Source organism: Chlorocebus sabaeus, chromosome 4 (genome assembly GCF_047675955.1).
Source record: "Chlorocebus sabaeus isolate Y175 chromosome 4, mChlSab1.0.hap1, whole genome shotgun sequence".
Lineage (NCBI taxonomy): Eukaryota > Metazoa > Chordata > Mammalia > Primates > Cercopithecidae > Chlorocebus > Chlorocebus sabaeus.
The window spans coordinates 33771324-33795609 of record NC_132907.1 but is presented as its reverse complement, the minus strand read 5'-3'; the positions used below and the strand labels follow the sequence as shown (position 1 = coordinate 33795609).

The following is a 24286-nucleotide window of genomic DNA, read 5'->3' as shown; positions in this document are numbered from 1 at the left end:
AAGAAGGGGAAACATAATGGCAAGTCACCCCCATCAGGGTTGCTTCTCCGGGTTTTATTTTCTCTCTCCAATCTGCTTGCTCTTACTTTTCAGAATCCTCAGGTTACTACTACTTTTTGTGTTTTGTCCAAAGTTTTTGTTGTTATCATTGGGAGGGATGGGCATGGGCTTACTCCATCTTCGCTAGCCATGTTTTATTTTTAATTGGTATTTTAAAATATAGAAATGCAGGTTGTAAATATCTGTGGCTTACATAGGTTGTGGCCCTTTTTGTTTTCTGTTCATGAAAAATATTTGATATTTAAAATAATAGATACTGTAATGTAGCAGTCCCCAACCTTTTTGGCACCAGGCACTGGTTTCATGGAAGACATAATTTTTCCACAGATTGGGGGGTGGGAGAGGATGCTTTTAGGATGAAACTGTATCACCTCAGATTATCAGGCATTAGTTAGATTCCCATAAGGAACATGCAACCTAGATCCCTCACATGCGCAGTTCACAGTAGTATTCATGTTCCTGTGATAATCTAATGCCACTGCTGATCTGACAGTAGGCAGAACTCAAGACGGTAATATTTGTTCATCCGCCATTCACCTCCTGCTGTGCGGCCAGGTTCCCAACAGGCCATGGCTCAGTTCCTAACAGACCACAGACTGGTACCAGTCTGCAACCTGGGGGTTGGGGACCCCTGCCCTAATGGTAGAAGCTTGTTTATTTTTAATGAGGAAGAATGTAAGCCATATCTTTTGGACAAATAAAACATAAACAGTTTTCATTCCTACCATTATTATGCATTTAACTAACAAATGATTAAAACATAAACAGACACGCACACATACGTTTTCAAAGAAGTTGTGTCATGAAAAGCTTTGGAATGCTGGTGTCTGTCTTGCTTTGAAATTTAAGTAAAACTTGAACTTTTAAAATTTGTGAAATATTTACTTGAATTTTCTACTTTGAAGAATGTAGAAAGGAATAATAAATTTATCGGACCTTAATTATTCAAATTATGAGTTATGCCTTTATTCTAAATGTATGATTGCCATTCTTTTGAAAAACTAGGGAAATTTTGATTACAGTTTAGTAATTTTACTCATGAAGATATACATTTAGTGATTTCAACTATATTTTTAAAATCAGTTACTGATTAAATCATTTAGGGAAATATGTTTAAATGAATTTTATTTTTGAAAGACCTATTTTACTGGCTTTTTTTTGCCCAAAACTATTCACATTTTACTGACATATAAATATGCATACTAATTAATAAGCATAATAAAGTTTGAAATTATAAGGAGAACAGGAAGTTATTTGTGTCTACTATATGCCTTAATGATTTTATTATAAAAAGTAATTTTAGAAAGTAAATCCAATTTTTGTGCAGAACCATTTGGAGTGATATATTGCAGTATCCATGTATAGAGTCTGTAAATTGGACCCTGAGATTGTATATGTTATTGGCATTTTTATCTAAAATATCATGCAAGTAAGAAGTTGATTACTATTGGCATTTGTGAAATATGAAGTATATTTTGTTATGTAAGAGTATTTGGATCTTTGGTTCAAACCTTGGATCTGTTGTCCTCCTTTCCGTAAACTCTTGGTGGGATTTGTGGCTTACATTAAGGAGAATTGAGTTATAAAAATGACTGACTTGGGTCTATTTTGAAATTGTTTATAATTAACTTGATAATTTAAATAATTTAAAATTTTAAGTATAATATAAATTACATTTTTAAATTTTAATAAATTTAAACAATTTAACTTGATAACATTGGATATTTTTATAATTTTTAAAAATTTTACTTTCCTTTCCTCCTTTAAATTAGGTGCTCTGTGGATGTGTATAGTTTTAAACCCCCACTGCAAGTTGGAGCAAAAGGCCAGTTGGCTAAAACAGCTGAAGAAATGGAACAGTGTTGATGTCTGTCCGTGGGAAGACGGAAATCATGGCAGTGAATTACCCAACTTAACCAATGCTCTGCCTCAGGGTGCAAATGCCAACCAAGGTGAGTCCACCATAATGTTCTGCTCATTTGTAGCTACTTAATTATCCGTATGTGCTTATAATAGTAACTTACAATGTATATGGGAAAATGATTTTACCAGCTTAAGAACTTACAACTCCAGTACTTAATATGTGTTGACTGTGAGTGTATGTGTGTCTGTGTGTATATTTTAAATTTAACTGAGATATTTGTATACTTTTGTTATATTCTCAGAATATGGATGGATATAATACTTATTTTATATGTTAGTATGTTAAAATGGCCTATCAGTGATTTATTATGGACATTCTTTTCTAATTTAAAGAGATCATGGAGTAGGATGGTTAATATATTACTTTTAAAACAAACTATCAAGAGGCTTGAGGAGCTATATGTTTTTATCTTTGTTGGTCAATCCATGTTTGATCTACTGTATTATTTAGTCCCTTAAAAATTCCTAGTTTTAAAATGTAGTAAGGAAATATTTTATGACTCGATTGAAGGACATAGAATGCTGTTGACATTTTACTGGGAAATTTTTTTATTGTGAGGGGTTGTCTAGCATGGTTGTCCCCACCTGCTGTAGGCTAATAGTGCCCTCCAAGTTTTGGGACAACCAAGGAATGCTCCCAGACATTTCCAAAAGAACCTCTGTCTCTCATTTCTGTCCCGTTTTTTTTTTTTTTAGTTTCTCCCTCTCTATTGTACCTATACCTATGTATTCAACCCAAGTCTCTCCCATCTTTAAAAAACTTCATTCCTTGGCCCCATTTTTCCCTTCTACCTGCTGCAGAATGTTCTCTTCCCTTTCAAAATGAAATTCTTAAGTAATTAGTTCTTGCAAATAGAAATTTTATTAACTAATTCATGACACTATTTTTGCATGATTCAGTGCATTTTTTTGGGAGAAAATTTGAAAGATTTGAAAGTCACGATAGAAGCAAGGTGGGAATTAGAGAACATTAGGATTCAGAATCAAGACTACATTCTCTATGTAGTAGCCACATGCAGAATTTGTACTACTAGAAATAACTGGAACAATGTGCTGAGTTTGAATGTGATGTTAGTATAGTGTTTTTAGTCTCTGCAAAGAAAGAAAATGATACATATTACTCCATAGGGACTTTTCCAATCAAAAAGAAGTTTTAGGACTTGAGAAAGACAATTGTCTGACTCTGCCTTGTCTGGAAAGATTTGCCATGGGAATTCAGTATTTGAAGTCTGTCATATCTTTATTGCCCATGATGATTGTATTTAATAACTTCAAAGAAAATAAATGTATCCCATATAACCCCAGTTTTTTTCCAGGTGCTTAGAATTTTTAAGTTTAGATTGTTCAACATTTATTCTCTTCCATTGCTAGGAAAGGGTATGCCTACATCTACATAGGTAATATCCTTAATCCCCTTCTATTTATACTATGTTTTATTCCCCACTGCTTTTGGGGACTGCTACTCAAACATTTTACATTTTACTTTTTACGTTCCATTTATTCTGTTACCCTTGATTAAGCATGAATATTTCATGGCCTTAGAAAGCTGGTAAGAAGTGGTCCAGCCTCCAAACTTAAAAAGTTCATTTCACTTACAGTTTGGCCTAGGTGATACAAAGTCAGTACCTTGTTTCTAAGGGCAGTGTTTACATCTGTTGTACCTAAAGGCACCAGGGTACCTACTTTTAGCAGAATACCCCCATCCTGCTGAGGGGCTGTCAGAAGATACATGCCTACAGAGGAGGTTTGGTGTTCATACCTTTAGTGCTTTCCCTGTATAGCTGAGCTGGCTCCCCAGGGGAGAGCTTGTGGTGGCCGGTAGAGTCCAGCAGCTGTGCCATTACAGCTGGACTGAGTGTGCACACAGTATAGGCCATGGGCAGAATTTCTTGTGTTTACACATTAGAGTGAATGTCGGGCTTATCCAGGCTCTGCCTCTGCTGAGATAATTTATTAGAGTTAATGAATAACAACATTGCAAATTATACCCTTTGAAAGAGAATAATTTTTTTAATACACCAAAATGATAGCCAATTTTATAATTTTTTTAGTAAAATAACTAAGAATGTCTCCTTTTTACTTTTCTTAATTTCCTAAATTTTCCTTAATCAGCATGTATTGCTATTTTATATACTTTATTAAAAATTCTTACAAATGTATGTATTTATCATTTAAAAAATTGATCAAGATAATTACTTCTCTTTTTTCAATCTTACTACAAAATTGAATAACCACAGACATTCAAGATTTTAAAAGTTGACTAATTTTGATACCTAGTCAAACCAGATTTTTAATTGTATGTCTTTTATGTCTAGCTACATACTTAATTTTATGTGTTTCCCATATTATTACAGGACTTTTCATTTAAATTTCATTTCATGAGTATTTAGCCTCTTTTGTTGTCATTGGTTTTATTAGAGCTAACCATGTTAAAAGTCTAGTGTGTGTACTCTATATTTCTGTATGCTTATACAGTCACATAGAAACATGTGAAAGGTTCAGGTATTTATTAATATTGTATAAAAATGGAATCATGTTAACAGCTTGCTATTTGAGCCAAATCAATAGGCAGACCTCTAACTCACTCTCTTAATACATGCATAATACTAAGTTGCTCTTTTAAAGTCTCGTTTTAGTTTTAAATTTTGTTTCTATGATTTCAGCTTAACAAAATAAATGAAATTACAAAAGATACTTACATGAGGCTAAAAAACACTTATGTGAGGTTTGGACTTTGAAACATTTGATCAATTGACTGTGAGAGGTCATGGAACCAGTTTATTGCTGGGTATGGGTATATTTATTCTGCTCAGCAGAAAGCCCCAGTAGATTCAAAGTGTCCTTAAATGTAGGGCTTTGCCTTCTCCCTTGCAGTTTCTCTATCCATCCACCTCTAGTGAGGAGTCTGGGTGGGAGCCATAACAGATCATCATTATTTGTGCCTCTCAAATGATCTATCACACATGCATTTTGATGTGTCTACCATTCAGGTACAGATAGCTAAGTTGACCTGAGACCAAACTGAAGTAATGTCTCTTTGTTAAAGACCTGTCAAAAGCCTTTCTAAACCAGCTAAATTAGCTGAATTTGCAATAAGGATATCTGTATTTTGGTCTCCACTGTCACTGCCTGACGGTGTGACCTTGGCAAGTCACTTTACTTCCCTTGCTTTTCAGTTCCATCAGCAGAGTAAAGGGGTTGACATAGATGAGTTCTCCAATCTCTTCTCAATTCAGTTGTCCTTTGATTTTTGTGTTTTCCCTTATGTCTGTGCTCAGCCAAAGGTCCAGTTGACAGGAAAATGAAATCTTACCAATTAAGGAAGCTCCAGATTTTGCTTCTCATTTAATTAAGTCTCAGAACAATGAGGGGTTATACTTGAACTAGGTTAAGTACACATAAATAGAAATAGTTTGTTAACCTGATTTCCAGCTGAGGATTGCTAAAGTTTGTGCCACAGTTGAAGGTAAGTTTAGAGTGGAAACCCAAGGGGTGGGTGTGCAGGTAGAATTTGAACCATATGATCCTTAGGAATTGAATAATCCCAGGAGTTGGGGTGAGAATATCCTTTATTCCCCAAACATTTCTTTTCTCCGTCAGGTCCTGAAACTTGAACCCTCTTCGGAGTGTATGGCTCTGCTCTTTTGTGATGCCCCGGCATACACTATGCTGGGGACATCACACCAGTCATGGAACCTGCCCAGGAGTCAGGAGGCAGCCTGTAGGGGCAAGGTAAGTGCGCTGGTTTGTTTTGTAGCTATGTTGTGTGGCTTTGTGAAATGTTAAATATATGCATTTATGCCCTTTGGGATATAAAGTGGTATTTAAGCATTATATCCCAAGAAGCATAATAGTTTTAATTGTGCAAAACCGCACAATATAGTTAAAAAATACAACCAAAAGCACAACCCTTATGCATATCTTTAAAGGCTGACTGCATAATCCTGAAAGGTTCCATGGCTGGTGTCGCATCTCTTGCATAGTGTTTGTGAGAGCTGTTGATCCCATCAGGGCAGCCCACCACAGCACCTCAGAAGTGGGGAGCAGTGAGTTTTCATGTGATTTTTGTGCCGAGTGCCTCCTTTGAGTGTATTTGGCATGGAAACTAGACTTGACAATTCTTTTTGCAGGACGCCTTTAACCTTAGCTTTAATGGCTGCAGAATGTTTGTGTTTGATAAACAAGTGAGTGAATGGTGGCTCTTGGGCTGACCTGCCTCTTAGTACTTAGGATGTGAGAGTATTCACCCTTCACCCTTCTGCTTAGGGGGTGCAGGACAATGTGTGTGGGTGTGTTCATGAACATCTGGCCACAGAATGGTATGACTGATTTATTCACATGTGAATAATAGCTGACACGGCTTTCTGAATTGTGGAAAAAACAGATTCATCGAACAGGCCACATCGGACAGTGTTCACCCGAGCCATCGAGGCATGTGATCTCCACTGGCAGGATAGCCACTTGCAGCACATTATCAACAGTGACCTATACACCAACTACTGTTACCATGACGACACTGAAAACTCCCTCTTCGACTCCCGCGGGTGGCCCCTCTGGCATGGTAAGTGACCAAACCGGAAAGACATTTCCATGACTTACTTCTTTGTTTAGTTTCTATAGCATTACTGGAGTGGGAGGTGGAGAATTGAAGGATTCAATGGGAGATGGATGAATGCTTGGCAATAGGAGCTGAGTTTTTCATTCAAATCCAAGTTCAGAAATGGTTTCTTGTGTCTTTTTAATAGTATTTTGGGAGAGACATCTTACTATTAAATTCTTTTTTTATGGATATATCTGACAGTGGCAACTTTACCCCCTTGACTTTCTGTTTTAGAACATGTTCCTACAGCCTGTGCAAGAGTGGACGCATTACGTTCTCATGGGTACCCCAGAGAAGCACTGAGACTAGCAATAGCTATTGTTAATACATTAAGACGACAGCAGCAGAAACAGTTGGAAATGTTCCGAACCCAAAAAAAAGGTGAATGTGAAGGAGTTTGTTTCCATTAGAATGGGATTCTTGGTGATGACATTACTAGGTTTTGTGTTCTGGGAGAGATGGCTTTTAGAACTAGAACCATAGATGATGGCTTTACTCACCATTCATTTAAAAATATTTAATGGCTGATCTGTGAGAAATTTGGGGCATTTTTTTTCTTGGTTGAATGTTGTAAGCAAAGATTGTTTTAAAGAATCTCTCAGGTTAATTTTTTAAGGGGGAGAATTTTCTTTATCGTTTTAGTAACTATTTAGTATGTCTAAATTATTTAAAATGCATGTTAGCTAAATACCTTATTTTGATTCTTAATTTTAATTTTAATTCTTACAGTAAGGACACAGCCTATGCCTGAATCCCAGCAATCCTAATGTCCCAAGTGTGTGTCTTAGGCAATCAGTTGATGTCTCTGAGATTCTGAATTCTCTTCTGTGGAATGAGGCTCAGTTAGAGGGCCTGTCTCTTAGAGTTGTTGAGAAGATTAAACCAAGTTAATTTCTGTAAAGCACTTAAAACAAAGCTTGGCACAATGTGTAAGCATTCTAAAACTTTTTAGCTGTAATAATTTGTACATCAGGACATGTTATTATATTTACTTAAAGTGACCAGAACAGAACTGGATTTTTCAAGTTCTGTAAATGACATTTGATGAGCTGTCAGCTGAAAGAACACATTTAACTTCTCTTTGTCTCAGTTTATTAATCTTTGAAATTTTGAGTAATCATTACTGAGTAATAATAATTGCAAAGGATTGAATTATATGCATAAGACCCTGATCAGATAAATAAATGTATATGCTTTTTCTGATTAATCCATGCACATCTTATTCCTTCCATAGGTATAAATTTTATTTTTATTTCTCTTTAGCAGGTTTGTTTTCACTCTGTGATTTTATTTTTCATTAAGAGGCATAGTTTTAGTTGCTGGGTTTTTGTTTTTGTTGTTGTTTTGGTTATAATTTTGTTTTTAATGCTTGGGTGATTATACACATACTAGAGTACAACTAAAAATTATTAAAAGGCTAGAGGTTGGAGCAAGTGTCTGTTGTAACTTTTAACAGACACTTGCACTTTAACACACTCTATATTGAAAGTATTATGAATATAAATTAACACTGTCACCCTACAGTGAAAAAAAGTCAAAAGTTACATTTGAACCAAAGAAAGGGGAAGCTCAGATGGGATTAGAATGTGAGAGCTCCAATCGTCATGACTTTGTCCAGTTCATCATGTTCTTCGTATCATCACTGGTGTGTGCAAAATACATTGCTAGGTACTTTGGAAAATTTTTCTGAAATCCTTCTTCCTCCAACACATACACAGCCTATGGTGAAAGGAATTTATTTCTGAATAGTATAAAAGATAATATTCAAACAAAGAGTGCAGAACTTGTTATACTGTGCAAAAAGAAAGCCAGTTCATGATGATCATCTGATTTTTTTAAAAAAATCATATTATACATTTTATGAATAAACGTTGATTTTTAAAATTTGTTTAAAATGTAATAAAATAGGAAAGTGTAAAAGTGTTAATTCCTAACTAATGTTCCTAAACTTACATTTGGGTAAGTTACAGAGTACGTTAACTTAGACTCCTTTGATTGTCTTTGAGAGAATTCTGTAACCTTTAGGTCTAGGCCATTCTTAGACCCATTTCTCTTTTACCTTGCAAGCTATGAAAACTTTTATTCCCAACCATTCTTGAGTATTACTAGGATTACATATCTATACCTGTGTCTTTCCCAACTTTTATTTTTGGTAATTGTTTTTCCATATTTAAAAAATAGGCTTTTCATAGCTGTTACAAGTCTAAAGTACCATAACAGTTACTTGTTATGGGCCAAGTTTAGTGAATGGAATATCTTATACATTTCCAAAACTATTTGGCATGATATGTTAGCTTATTGATTCTGAAAAAAAAAGATTTGTTTGATTTATTTTTGATTCCTCATATTTCCTCAGTTTCCATCACTTGACAATATATTTGTTTATATAAGCCCAGCATTTCCCTTAGCCCCATCCATATATATATACACACACATATATATACACACACATATATATATACATATATATATATATTTAAGCAAACATATTTATTTGATTGTTTCTAGGAGTAGTGCTCATGTTCCTTTTTTCCTACTAATTATGTTTATGAAAGCCAGCAACAGAAACTGAAGAGAAGGACCTTTTCAAGGCATCTAGGAATCAACTTAAATTTCAATACATTGTACCAAGCCGTTCTTCCTCTTTTTTTTTTTTTTTTTTTTTTTTTTTTTTTTTTTTTTGAGATGGAGTCTCGCCCTGTCCCCCAGGCTGGAGTGCAGTGGCACAGTCATGGCTTACTGCAGCCTCCGCCTCCTGGGTTCAAGCGATTCTCCTGCCTCAGCCTCCTGAGTAGCTGGGGTTACAGGCACCCGCCACCATGGCCAGCTAATTTTTATATTTTTAGTAGAGACGGAGTGTCACCATTTTGGCCAGGCTGGTCACGAACTCCTGACCTCAGGTGATCCGCCCGCCTCAGCCTCCCAGAGTGCTGGGATTACAGGCGTGAGCCACCACGCCGGCCTGTTTTTCATTTTTATGTACTGATGGTTGATTGCTTAAAACCAGAAGACTTGTGAAGGAATGTTGGATTCATGGAATGACTCTTCAGATATTTACACGGCAATATTTTTCTTGTACATTTTATATTGTATGTAAATTTTATTATGTTTTCCTTTAAGAAGGAGCTGCTAAAATTAGCCGGGCATGATGGCCCTTGCCTGTAAATCCCAGCTACTCGAGGCTGAGGCAGAAAAATCTCTTGAACCCAGGAGGCAGAGGTTGCAGTGAGCTGAGATCGCGCCATTGCACTCTAGACAGGGCAACAAGAGTGAAACTCCATCTCAAAAATGAGAAAAGAAGGAGCTACTATTATTTATTACTTTAGTAAACACTTAGATGTAAAATATTGCATTATTTACAACAATGGAATATATCTTAAACATAGCTTTTTTTTCCTCAGCATTCTACAGTTTAACTTGAAAGTGTTAATATTCTGTGAAGAAAATGAAAAGGATTTATTTCATTCAAATTATATATAATCGTCTGTTATCATTCCCCTTTATGGCAAAGGTTGTCTCTTAAATGGCTTACAGATTCACACTAGGGAAGACTTTCATAGGGTGATAGGGGGTAATTTAAGGATATTCATGTGGGAATACAAGTCTAACCCAAGCTACAGCTGCCTTCAAGTCCTCAATTTACATGACCCAGTTAACACTGATTTAGAGAGGTCTCTTCTGCATGTCATGGTGGAGTTACCAATTGATAATTCCAATGGGACTTCTTAGTCCTCTCTAATGCCCCCTCCTAGGGAAGTGGGGGAGTTGTTCCTAACTTCTCAGAAGAAAATTTGGAATTCATTTTTCCCTATACAACATAATTTAATAGTGTAAGTAATAATGTTAACTCGGTAACCTAGACACATGATTTAAATAGATGTTTGGGAGCTGTCCTGGGAATTCAGTACCATTTATATTGACTTACAGATGAACGTTTAGAACTCAAAATAGTTGACAAGTTGGGGATTATGGTACCCTTTGATTGGTGTCTTAATTAAAGGGGACTTTCCAACGGAATTCAGAACTGATTTATCAGGATGCTGCTTTTAAATGGTAAAGCCTCTGTTCTCCCCACTTCTTTCCCTTCATCTCCCTTCTACTCCCCCATCTCTCAATTCCCTTTTCTTACACAGAGCTACCCCATAAAAGCATAACCTCGATAACCAATCTGGAGGGCTGGGTTGGACATCCCCTGGACCCTGTGGGCACTCTCTTCAGTAGCCTTATGGAAGCCTGCCACATTGATGATGAGAACCTCTCTGGGTTCTCAGATTTTACAGGTAAAGCCATTGACATTTGTCTCATGTGCTTTTCTTTTTCTAAACCCTGAATGGCAGTAGTCATTGTTTTTCTTTACATTATGTTTTATGGAATCATATAGTGAACAGCGCCTTTGGTTAGCAAGAGAGCAAGAAAATGGGTACTCTCATGCTTTCGCAGGCTGCTACAAAACTGGGAAAAAATCCTTAGAGTTGATAGTTGGCAGCATGTATCGAGGATCTGAAAAATATTTATTCTTTTCTCACCAGTGATTCTGCATCTAAGAATTTATCCACATTTATGACTACTTCCTAGCATAAAGGTATAAAATAAAGATGTACATCTTAGCATTTAGAACTAGAACATCTAGTTTAGGTGCTTTTCAAATTTGTCTTTGTTTTGAAAGTGACTTGTCGCTGAAATATTGTAGTCTACTTTAAGGGGGAGTATTAAATGTCGTTTAAAACTGTTTTATATCAGACATTCCTTGAAAGCTGTGTTTTGAGATTTCACTTTGGCCCATTGAAACTTAAGAATCTTGCCTCAAAAGACTGCCCGAGGGCAGTGGGTGGAGGTAAGGCAGGGAGTAAGGTTGTCTCTTTGTTGCTTCCATGGCTAGGTGAGCTCAGGTCTTGCCCCTTCATAATTTCCCCCGTGATAGTTGCCTTCATGGACTGTGGGTAACCCAAACACTATCAGGAGGGTGAAAGGCATGAGTCTGAATTCGCTTTCCTTAAGAGTTTGATGGTTGAAGTTTGTTATAATTTATAATAGAAGCACTTTAATGGAGACAAGAGAATGTTCAAAGAATCATTTTTTTTGTGATAACTGATGACTCTTGGATAATAAAAAGGACCTTGAAATTGGGTTACATTTGTTGTGTTCCCTACTGTTTTTATTATGGACACTTTTTGAATGCCAGGATTTAAAAAGTGGTGAGTGCAAGTCATCGTGTAATTTTACTATTGTGTAATTAAATTTTGTTTTTCTCTTAAGTATTCTTAGTTCATATTTTCTTATAGTTTTCTTTGGTGATTTATTTTCAAGGCAGAAAAGTATTTGTAATGTTATATCACCCAAAATATAAACATTTAATCATTCATGGTCACTTTTAAAAAGATACTGGAGGACTGCACTTTAGCCTAAAAAACATGCTTTCTGGCTTTCTCAGCATTAGTCAAGAATTCATTTGCTAGTACTGGGAAGTATAAATATTTGTACTTACCATATCACCTGCAAAAGTAGTTTCTGAACTCTGATTTCTTTTGTGGCATTTTGCAGAGAATATGGGACAGTGCAAGTCTCTGGAATACCAGCATCTACCTGCACACAAATTCTTAGAAGAAGGGGAATCCTATTTAACGCTGGCTGTGGAAGTAGCCCTGATAGGGCTAGGACAGCAGCGTATCATGCCTGATGGGCTGTACACACAAGAGAAAGTTTGCCGGAATGAGGAGCAGCTCATTTCTAAGCTTCAGGAAATTGAATTGGATGACACACTGGTGAAAATTTTTCGCAAGCAAGCAGTCTTCCTATTAGAAGGTAGTCTGATACGGAAGTTTTCCACTTATTTAGCCAAGTTGACTTAGGGGCTAATCTTTCTTATGTTAAGAGTACTATCTGAATGCATTTAATATGGTTGTTATCCTGATTGCTATAGTCATGGGGTGTCGAAGACATGTTTGCTGTCTAAAAAATAGTGTCACTGAATAAAAAAACATGGATGTTTAGATTTGTACCATTTGATTTAGGTGATTATATGAGATAGCCTATTACAAAATAGCCACATTTAATGCCTCAAACCTTGAAAAGGACCGATTTCATTTAGACTGTGTTGTTCCTGAGATAAATTCAATTTTGATATTTAGGGCGTTATTTTTGGCAGCCATGTTCCTATTTCCTTGATCAATTAAATAATAAAACAGTAATTGGCCTTCCTCCAAATTATTGGCAGTTACATGACACCTGGGTTTTGAATATGTCATATGCACATGCTAACAAAGGACTGAAGGCTGCGGGAGTGAATTTCTACTGCACTGACTAGTTATTCCGGAGGATTCATTAGGCACAGATTCATCAAGGAAAAAGTTTCATAGAATCTCTGAGGCATGGTCTAATTTCCTTCTTCTCATAAGGTTAAGTTTTAAAGGGCCTAACAAATTTTGGCTGACACTATCTTTCAGATTTTTTTCCCTCTAAAAAGATAAGTGTAATTAGTGTGGTAGTGTAATCTTTTGTGCAAATTTAGGTAGTGTCTAACTATTGCTTCTGTCTCTGAAGTACCTGTATGTTATTAGTGTGTTATTATGGGATTCTCTGTGATTGATAGGCTCATAAAGTATGTTATATTCATCTTCTGTTCAGAACTACTACATACAGGGAAGGATTTAGATTTTCAGCACCCCTTTTATTTGTCCAAAGCAAAAGATCTACTTAAAAGAAAACATTTTCTTCAAACATATTATACTTTTATATGTTTTAGAAATGCATTTTAAAGGGAAAATGCTCTTCAGGTAAACCTTCTTAATAGTGTGCTTAATTTTGGTAAAAATTCCTAATAGCAATTTTTTGAAGCACTCTCGTGAACCTGTTTTTTTCCCTGTAAAGATAAAAAAGCCCATCTTGACAAATTTCAAGAGTGATCCTGATTCTTCAATTACTGTTTTCTTTCCGTTTTCTCCCATATAATTCCTTTTGCTATAAGCAATGTCATTAGTCACAAACAGTTTTTAAATGCTGCCTGTCACTGGCTGTACTGACTGACTTTTGATTTCCCTTTTACTGAAGTTTAGAAGGAAGATCTGTGATTTTCAAAGTTGATAGTGTATGGTGTTTATATTTACCTTCCTAAATCTGTCTCTGTGTTCATTTTTCATGAATATTTTTGAACTTTGCCCTAGTCTTGATTAGTCCATCCCTCCTGTCAAACATTTTTATGAGTACTGTGCCTGAGAAGGAGCACTGTTGACTCGTCTCTGCCTCTTCTCCTTTCCTGGCCCTGCAAGGCCCACAAAGAGTGAATAGGTGCAGGACAGGAGGCAGCCCAAGGCGGGGAGGCCACAGGGCCATTACTGTAAATGCTAGAAGATTGAGAACTCCATGACTGAATTGACTACACGAGGGCACCAAGTTCTTCGTGCAGTTATACTCTTTGCAAATGTCAGAGGCAAATTAGTTAGCAGGCCCAGATATCTGGAAAGAGGAAGCAGTAACCCAGTATTGTTACTAGTATTCATCTCTCCTGGCCACAATATTGGATAGATAAATTAGTATATTGAACAAGCACCTCTGGGGAAACTTGGTGCTAAATGTCAAGTTGTCATTATTCAGTAGTACACTAGAGTCCAGGAATTACACTAATTATTAATACACAAATAATTATTGGATACCTGACTAAATGTTTTACTTGTTGGGTGGTATCATAGCAAAAAATTAATTATGTATCCTGGATCTCCTGAATAGTACAAAAAAGGTAACTTGGTGGTTTAAAGGGAAACAGTGAAAGAAAATGGAGGAGAAATGAAGAGTATGGCTAATCTATAGATTTGCTATAATTAGTCCTTAAGTAAAATAGAGTTAGTGTCTTAGATTGGGCTGCCATAATAAAATACCACAGATTGTGTGGCTTAAATAACAGAAATGTATTTCTCACAGTTCTGAAGGCTGGGAAGTTTAAGATCATGCTGCCAGCCTCATCTTTGGCTTCCGATGAGGACACTCTTCCTAGCTTGAAGACGGCTATCTTTTCTCTGTGTCTTCACGTCATGGAGAGATCAAGCTCTCCAGTGTCTCTTCTTACAAGGACACTAATCCTGTTGGATCAGGGTCCCACCCTTGTGACCTCATTTTACTTTAATGCAGGCCCCAACTCCAGATACAATTACATTGGGGCTAGGGGCTTCCACATGTGAATTTTGGGAAGACATACATATTTAGTCTGTAACAGTTAATAACTTAAATAATGTAGCCTTGCTATATGAACAAAAGGTGCAATCATAATGCTATATGAAGTTTTGAAGAATATCAAATCACTAAAACATTTAAAATTAAAGATTAATGGATTTGGAAAAATTAGAGATTTAGATGTTAGTTTAGGTGAAAAAATTTGTATGATTTTTAAGGTACTTAAATAATGAATAATTCAAAAATACAAAAAACTGAACTGAATTAAAAAATAACCTCCATTAAAATGATCTGGAATATAATGTGCTCATAACCAAACACCAGTTCAGGAACTGCTTTTACCATTTTTTTCTTCTGAAGTGCATTTCTTGCATTCTAAACTCTTCACCACACTGATTTTCCTCATGGAAAACAAATATAGCATGTCCTCTGAGCAGTGGTGTCATGGTTCATAATTCTAGAAATCATAAAACAGATGTTACCCGAAGGTGACATGGAAACTAATTTATTAAACACTTTACAGTAACTAAACCTCAGAGTACCTTAGTGCAAAGTGGTTGAACTAACCACTGTGGTTTCCTTTCAGAATTTATTTTAAAAGTCTGTATTGCCCTTCTCAAAGCAGCATTCAAGGAGCACACAGGGGAAGTCAGCTCTGCCACCGTGCCTGTCAGAATTTACTAAGAAATGAACTTTGACAGCTGAAGTGTAATTTTGCTTTTAAAATTGGCTTTCGGGAGCCTAAAGTGTAGTAGATTTCCAGTTACTTTATTTTTTTTCTTGTGCCTAGAGCGTTTATCAAATGGGTAACTATTCTTTTTATTAACACTTTCTAGGAATTAATATCTGTTACTACTCATTAGAGGCAACAATGTGTATAGTTAGAGAGCTGTGGTTCAGAATCTTCCCACACCTCTCACCCCTGAACAGAGCACCATTTTCTGGAAACGTGGCATATTTGTGCCCATAACCCTTCTTGGGTCCAGGGGTAGGTTCCGTAGTTAGGCTGTGGCGTCATCTGTGCATTTGCAAATCAAGATGCTCCGATGCCACACATTGAGAGAGGATGTTGCTCAAATGCAGTGAGGTTTTATGCTATAGAGGGTTCCTTTCTCTGAGGCACTTGTATTGTGAATGCTCTGTGCCCCTGAGTTCTGGGTTTTTCATTTAGCTGTGGGACAGTTAGGGGTTTATGAGGTGAAATCTGTAAGGGATACTATACCCTGAAGAATTTTTTTTTATTAAGAATTGTATTCCTTTCTATGCCATTTACATGAAATTCTTAACTAGATTAATTTGTATATGTTGTAACTTTATGTGACATTTTAAAAATATGCTTTACAAGAAGTGTTAGTTCATTTTTTAGGAATGTAAAATGTGTATGCTCTCTTCCCACAGCCGGACCATATAGTGGTTTAGGCGAAATAATCCATCGGGAGAGCGTTCCAATGCACACATTTGCCAAGTATCTCTTCACCTCTCTCCTACCTCACGATGCTGAACTGGCATACAAAATTGCACTGAGAGCAATGCGGTACGTATTCACAGCCCAGCTGGGCCGAGGCAGGCCACATTCCCACTGGGAAGCATGGCTGTTAACTGACTTACTCCTTCATGTTTCTTATAGACAGCAAAAAAGCTAAAGAAACTATTTATTTATGCTTTCTGGATTGTTGTCGAGGTGATTTGCTTGTTGGCTTGTTTTGCTTCTGTATAAACTAAGAGAAGAATTATCCTTGCTGCTATCAGACTCAAGGACACCATGGCTTTTTCCTACTTTTTCTTGAAGCACAATTCAGGCCAAGTTTAATCACAAAACAGCAACAGTTGAAACCTTCATAAATAATTAATTGTTTTGAAAAAAATTGATTTTTGAAACAGTCGTAAATAATAAATATACTTGATTGAATATAATTGAAGGAGATCTTCACACCTGCTGTAATTCCACATTCCATCAGTAGTGCAGGAAAGCAACTCCCTGTATTACCAAGGCACATCTGTAATCACGGGGGCTGAGAGAAGGTGGGACGTGCATTTAGCAGTGAAGGAGTCACTATTCGGGGTCCTCAAGGCTCTGCCTGCCTCTCTTCTGACTGCTTCCATCTCCACATCGGTCCCTCCTTTTCAGCAATAACAATTAGAATATGTTGTTCTTTACCACCCACCTTTTTATTTCTACATTCTTTTAAAAGTTATTTCACCTAATAATTATTTTTATCACAGATTTGTTCAAGGTGAATATTTTAATGAATTCAAGATTATATTTTAATCTTACATATGACCTTTAAATTTTAAGGACCTAAAAGGAACATCTATCTTTCTTAAAACATCAACATTTTCTTTTTCCTTTAAAAAAATTAATAAAACACTCCTATGCTTCTAATGGAAAGTACAGATTAGACATCCTTATAATCACCTAAGGACAAGCCATGTTATAGACCTAAAAGCTTGTGTGTGCTGATTAATAGTTTGATCTCAAGAAGCTTTTCATCAAAGATTCTATGTCTGTAATCAGTGAAGTAGATTCTAAAACAAACCCTTACCTATAAATTACCAGTGTCCCCAAAGTCACTCTGTTCTGAAAGTATTAAGTGTAGCTTATGTCTATCAGGACACCTCTTTTTTTATGCAGTGATAAGGATGTGTGTATGTGTCTCTGTGTATACCTATGTGTCAGTGTGTTTTAAGGCTGACATCCTGTAATTTGACATGCTTTCCTTGGCAATATGGAATCTTACTAACTTGCTAGAGAATCTGCCTAAGTATTCTTTTTTCTATTTTTAAAACACCAAAAAATAAGTCAATAACAAACATCAGCAAAAGTCCCCCACAAAATTACATTATACCACTTGGTTTATGTTTTAGAGCACGATTTTATAATAAGTGAGTTCCTATTTTCATTTTTGGAAGCTGAAATGGAAGCTGTCTTATGAAGACATATGCTCAGCTCTATACTTACTCAAATCTTAGGAATTCTAATCTTGTTTTAAAGGGAAGATGTTAATGTTATGATGCCACCAGATGCTGTTGCTACTACCCCTGGCAAAGTTTAAGGGTAAAATAGCATGAAGTTTCTGTGTGGTTCTGGCTTATGTAATGGTATGTGCCAGGCAGAAAGGCTTGCTTTTCTAACACTCACAAACTCATTTATATTTGTCCTTGGTTGCTGCCAAGGCAGTTTCTTCATGGGGAATACTAGCAGGGTACAGGGGAATTTTTTTTCCAGTTTCTGTCTTCTATCTGCCACTCCTATCCTGCCAAAGGTCTGCCATGGAAGGCAGATAGTGTACCCTACCAGGTATTGCAAGGCGGTCCAGGGAACAGGAAGGAAAAGAGAGATGTAGCTCGCTTGCTTTTTAGTCCTTCTGGAAGGGGAAGGCTGAGGAAGGTCATCTTCGGCTCTCATTTTCTCATCTTCCCAGGGATGTTGATTAGTTTCTCCTACAGTAAGTCTGGCAAGACCTGCCTGTGAATACGAAGATATTCCTGAGTTTTAAACAAAAGCTAAATAGCAGCCCTGCCAGTATTCTTACTACTTAACTGCCTACCTTGCCACCTTCTCTACCACTAACATCTTTTTGTTCCTAGATAAAAGGAGAAGAGAATGAGCCATTTGGCTTACCAGACAATAATTGCTCTTGGGTGGGGCCCTGAGGCCAGCATCACTCCCAGACCCAGCTGACTCTCCTTGGTCTCCAGCTCTTACCTTATTTCATAGTTCTTAACACTGGTGTACTTGAATGAAGGCCAGCATTTTGATGGTTGTAAATAAATTATTTCAGTTTTAGGTACTCTACTAATTTTTTGGGGACTTTTAGAAGAGATTACTAAATATGTGCGGCATTGTTAGAAATTTTTTCATCAGCATATTTTTTTTATTTGTTTTGAGACAGGGTTTTTTTCTATTGCCCAGGCGAGAGTGCAGTGGTGTAATCGTGGCTCCCAGGCTGTTGATCCTCCCATCTCAACCTCCCAAGTAGCTGGGATTACGGGCGCATGCCACCATAGCCAACTAATTTATTTTTTATAGAAACAGGGTTTCGTCGTGACAGTATATTCTTAACAAAAAATCAGAAATCACTCTGAATTTATGCAAAACTGTCAAGGGACAGACACTTAGGTGGCATTTATCTTCTCTAATATGGTTGGTAGAACATAGTCTAATGTCAAATATCTGGAGTCATAAGAAACTAATTGTGCAGAAAGTATGAATGGATGGAAAGGAGGTAATTTTCGTTTTACTTCCCTTCTTGTTTTATGTTTAAATAGGTTAAGCTTATTCATCCTAAGTATTCACTGCTCCCTGACTGTGATCTCAGTCTTAAATATCCATTTCACTAACAGTTTCTGTTGATTTATTTTTTGAGTCATACAATTCAAAATTTGTAGGTAAACATCAAGACCTGTGTTTAAAAGTTCTTCAGTGTTTGCATATCTTAATTTCTTTGAATATTGTAATTTTCTGAATGGTGATGAAGAAAGAAAATCTCTTAGGTTTGGGTGATGAACAATTAATAAGGTTTGGGTGATGAACAGTTATTAATAGCAAACAATTAGTAGTCCAAAAAATCTAAATATTTTGCATCCACACAGCAGAGTATAGCTGTACCAGCCCTTCCTGAGCTAGAGGCCTGACCATCTACCCACTCCTCTGGCTTCTGCTGACCAGTCTTTCTGGCCAAGGAAATGGACAAGAAATAACTAGGGGCCACCTTCCTTGTCTTCTGATTATAGGTTACTAGTATTGGAATCTACTGCTCCATCAGGAGACCTCACCCGCCCACACCACATTGCATCAGTTGTTCCCAACCGCTACCCTCGCTGGTTCACTCTAAGCCACATTGAGTCCCAGCAGTGTGAGCTGGCATCCACCATGCTAACTGCAGCCAAAGGTACTGTACTGTCCTGAGGCCTCATAATTGTTTCATTCGTTTGCCTGTTTATTTTTTTTTAAGTCTTGTTTTCTATGAAATTGTCAGTAGTGGTGTTAATGTCAGATAGGTTGAAGGGATCTTTTTCTTTAGATGCTAGCTTTTAAGGCAAAACAGGTGGCATTTTCCTCATTTACCTGCATCATTAACTTGCTGCCAGCAGAGCTCAGGTTAGTTACCATGCCAAGAAAATATAAATGGTTGAAATTCAGAAGCAGATTTAAAAGTTGGGTTACATTTTTTTCTTCCTGAAATATTCACCAAAAATACATAAGAAGGAACTAGGAGAGCTGTTTGCTGTCTCACGTTGGTTCTGGTTCATCTGTGCTTTGAGTCATTGAGGGCGTGTCTCGGTGTATCTTTTTCTGTGAAGCCGAGATTCACAGACATTGCAGTAATTATGGGAGCCCTAGTTGTGTGCCATCTGGGAACATGTTAGGTAAATAACTTGTGCTTTATGTTTTGTTTTGTTTCTTTTTTTCCCCTTTGTGTGTGTGTATGGTTGTATGGTTTTTGTTTGTTTGTTTGTCTTGCTTTGCTTTGATTTGGTTTGGTTTGGTTTTCCCTTGTTCATTGCAGGCGATGTTCGGAGGCTGGAAACAGTATTAGAATCCATCCAGAAAAACATTCACTCCTCATCACACATCTTCAAGCTTGCCCAAGATGCATTTAAAATAGCAACTCTCATGGACAGTTTGCCAGACATCACTCTTTTGAAAGTGTCTCTGGAGCTGGGCCTGCAGGTACATGACTGGTAGTCTTTCCTGGGACATCAAAGACTGCTAAATAAAGGCACCTCTTAGGGTTGTTTTTGTTTGATTGGATTTTTGAGTGTAGGTAAATGACTCTTTGGAGTACAAATCTGTTAGACTTCAGGAGAGAACTGTATTTCAGAGACGTGGTCACTCCCAGCTGAACCAGACTGCTATGTAAGGTGCAGGGACTGTACATTTAGAAGCCTAATTTGTGTCTTTCAATTAAGAAAATCATTTTCTGAATTGCAGCCTTAACGATACTGTTTCTCCTTTGAATGAAAGGAGAAGAATTATTGCTAACAAGAGACTTAAATAAAGCTAGCATGTATAATGAAGATTCAGTTGTTAGGGATAAATTTTTAGAGGAAGTAAAAATTTTTATTGATGTTTGCATTTTCATAATAGATGGGCAGTTCTAGCTCCTTTTAATAACTCTGAGAAAAATAGGTAAAGGAGGAGTGATCGGGCCAGAGTCCAGTTTTAGATTTCAGCAGAACAGAGTACCAAGAACGTTTTGAGTTGGTCAAGCAGATAGATGTTTGCTTCCTTATAGTTTCTGAACAGATCACTGTATAAACCAGGAACTAAAAAGTTTGTTTCTATTTTTCTCATGGAATCTCTATTAACATTTGCTTTTCTTCCCATTAAAAAGCAGTGAACAAAATTGTTATACCTCAGTTACCTAAAGTATGGGGAGTATAATCCCCTGATTGGATAATTAATCTGGTTTTTTAGTTGTGGATTCTCCCTTACTAATAATGTTTAAATAATAGGATCACAGGAAAATGTACCTACCACTGTAACATAGAGTACTGTACAAGCAAAAGCTATAGAAGATTGCTTTTAAGCTATACAGTGATGGTTCAGCAGTTTTGTTTTGTTTTTTAAATTCTTGTTATTTGGCTAATTTTTGTCACCATTTGCCTCATCTTAAAGATGTGATGCAGAAAGAACCATTAGCATGAGCTTTCTCGTTATTTGGAATTCTTGGTAAATAGGATGTGCATGAGAGCTTATTCCCTGCCTCATGCTTTCTAGAACCTAAGAAGGAATCTCACAGGCCCTTTGTGAGTATTTCTGGAACCTAGGAAGGAATCCAAGAGGGCCTTTGGGGATATGATGTCCCTGGATATTTGTGTGCATGTGTGGTTTTTGGTTTTTTGTGGTTTTTTTTTGATGGAGTCTCACTCTGTCACCAGGCTGGAGTGTAGGGGTGCAATCTCAGCTCACTGCAACCTCTGCCTCCTGGGTTCAAGCGATTCTTCTACCTCAGCCTCCTGAGTAGCTGGGACTACAGGCACGCACCACCACACCTGGCTAATTTTTGCATTTTTAGTAGAGACGGGGTTTCATCATATTGGCCAGGCTGGTCTCGAACTCCTGACCTTGTGATCTGCCCACCGTGGCCTCCCAAATTGCTGGGATTATAGGCGTAAGCCACCGCACCCGGCCATCCCTGGATATTTTGAATCTTAAAGAATGGAGGAAGTACAAAGAGGTGGATATGTGTATTTAAGGACTTCTTATTAGAAAGTGAAAAACAAAATCAGATCACTAATGATATCAAGGATGATTTTTTCCCCCCATAAACCTGGAGGTACCTTCATGGTCACCAGAAAAGAGCAACCAGAGATTGAAGGAATAACTAAAATGATTATTTTAAAATACCTCTTTCACCACTGAGAGTTCCTGGTTAGAATGGATTCACAGGAGCCTCAGAAATTGAACTATAGAATGTTAAATATGGGGAGGGAAAAAGGGCATGGGCTATGTTTAATGCTCCAGTCCAGCCCTCTGATTTTGCAGATGAGGGATAGAGTAACTGGTTCAGATACCACATCTGGTCAGTGGGCCCACCAGGAGGAGAATGTGGGCCTCTTGCCAGGAGGAGAATGTGGCTGTGGCAAGGCCACCTGGGGTAGCCATGGACAAATCCAAATGCATATGTAGTGCTTTGCTCTAAATGATACTTTCATCTTCCTGGTGGTAGACAGTAGGTATGCCTTATATGCCTTATAGTTTATACCCTTTTTTTTTAATTGACTGAGGATAATTTTCCAAAACATTTTGTTATCCTGCTTTTATAGGTTATGCGAATGACACTGTCAACCTTAAATTGGCGACGGCGGGAGATGGTGAGGTGGCTGGTAACATGTGCTACTGAAGTCGGTAGGTAAACTCTGGAACAGAAGCTTTCCCAGGTGCCTCATGGTAGGATTTAACTTGTCAGTTACAGACACGTGAACATATTCACTCTTTTACTTTGACTTCTCCAAGACTCCTCTAGCCGTCTACAAGGGCTCCCTTTTCCCGATCCCCTACCCCTAACCTTCAGTTATACATACTTGTATTATTCAACTTGGAATTGATCACATTTGTGAAGCTCCAGCCTCTTATTTAAAATGGTATAAGTCAGTGAGTAAACTGTTTTTATTCAGTTAATATATATAAAGTTACCTAGTTGTACTGTTTTTCTCTTTATCATCTGAAGGCATACCTCATGGTATCCAGCAGAGAAATGATGACCACTGGGTGTGGTTTAGGTGATCTTCCAGATGTGTGAGCAATTGTAGCTAGCCATAAGATTCCCTGGCTGTCCATAAGCTGCCATTTTGTGAGGCCCTTCAGCTAACTATTTTCCCGCTACAGCAGTAGATCAGTTCAGAAGAAAACTGTACATTCCCAGCAAGAATGCCAACAGAAACAAATGGTTGCTATTTATTTATTTATTTTTGAGATGGAATCTCGCTCTGTTGCCCAGGCGGAAGTGCAGTGGCACAATCTCGGCTCACTGCAAGCTCCATCTCCTGGGTTCATGACATTCTCCTGCCTCAGCCTCCCGAGTAGCTGGGACTACAGACGCCTGCCACCATGCCCGGATAATTTTTTGTATTTTTAGTAGAGGTGGAGTTTCACCATGTTAACCAAGTTGGTCTTGATCTCCTGACCTCGTGATCCACCCACCTCAGCCTCCCAAAGTGCTGGGATTACAGGCGTGAGCCACCGCGCCTGGCGGTTGCTATTTAAAATAAATATTGGTTAAACGTTCTTTTTTCTTATTTGCATCAGAAAGGGACATACACTTCATGCTGAGAAAACACTACCATCCAAGTGTTTAGATATGACACAGCATATACTATAAAATTATTATTTTTCTTTCACTAATGTATAATGGTTTTTTATTTTGGAAAAGGGACATTGGTCTCAATACAAAGATTATCTTTACATTATTAAAGTCATGCTTTAGTGAAGCAATACAAAGATAATACTAATTTAAGAACTGCCACATAACTTCTCTACCCCTGCCCCGAGATATAAACCTGATTTCTCTCTGAGACCTAGTACCTTCTCTTCAAATCATTCACTTTTAGGATTTTCCTACAAGTGAGGCATATTGGGTCTGTGAATGTAAAGTGATTATTTTAAAGACATGGTCAGCCATTTACAACGTTTAATTCATCTGTAGGTCTGCTTCTATTGACTTTGTTCTCTTGATTATGGGCCACATTTTCCAGCTTCTTTGTGTGTTTTAAAATTTTGTATTATGTGTACTTTTACCTTACACACAAGCATACAAGCCATGTAAAGTCCCTGTTTTGGTGAGGGTTGCAATTTTTGAGCCTCAGATTCTGACAGGAAGCCCCAGTGAACTAGAACTCATTAGCAAAAAGCCATTGTCTGAACTGGCAAGCAGCACAGTACAAATACCAGCTACCAAGAGGATTGGTTCTTTATTATAGCAAGTTCATGTTCCTTTCAGCATTTCACTGAATAACAATTCATAATGACCTTATTTTTAAAGGTTTCTCCCAGGCATGTTACCATACAGGGTTTTCTAGTCTAGCTCATGTCCT

General features: G+C 37.3%; 1 protein-coding gene across 1 annotated transcript in view; it reads left to right on the top strand.

Moving 5' to 3' along the window:
* ZSWIM6 (zinc finger SWIM-type containing 6) overlaps positions 1 to 24286 on the top strand; it is a 217391-nt gene that overhangs the window by 190278 nt on the left and 2827 nt on the right. Inside the window, exons 5-13 of the mRNA XM_007973572.3 lie at positions 1833 to 2012; positions 6368 to 6544; positions 6818 to 6964; positions 10717 to 10863; positions 12125 to 12385; positions 16145 to 16280; positions 19481 to 19638; positions 20257 to 20420; positions 22520 to 22601. Coding sequence (XP_007971763.3) covers positions 1833 to 2012; positions 6368 to 6544; positions 6818 to 6964; positions 10717 to 10863; positions 12125 to 12385; positions 16145 to 16280; positions 19481 to 19638; positions 20257 to 20420; positions 22520 to 22601 — 1452 coding nt within the window. The remainder of the gene's footprint in view (positions 1 to 1832; positions 2013 to 6367; positions 6545 to 6817; positions 6965 to 10716; positions 10864 to 12124; positions 12386 to 16144; positions 16281 to 19480; positions 19639 to 20256; positions 20421 to 22519; positions 22602 to 24286) is intronic.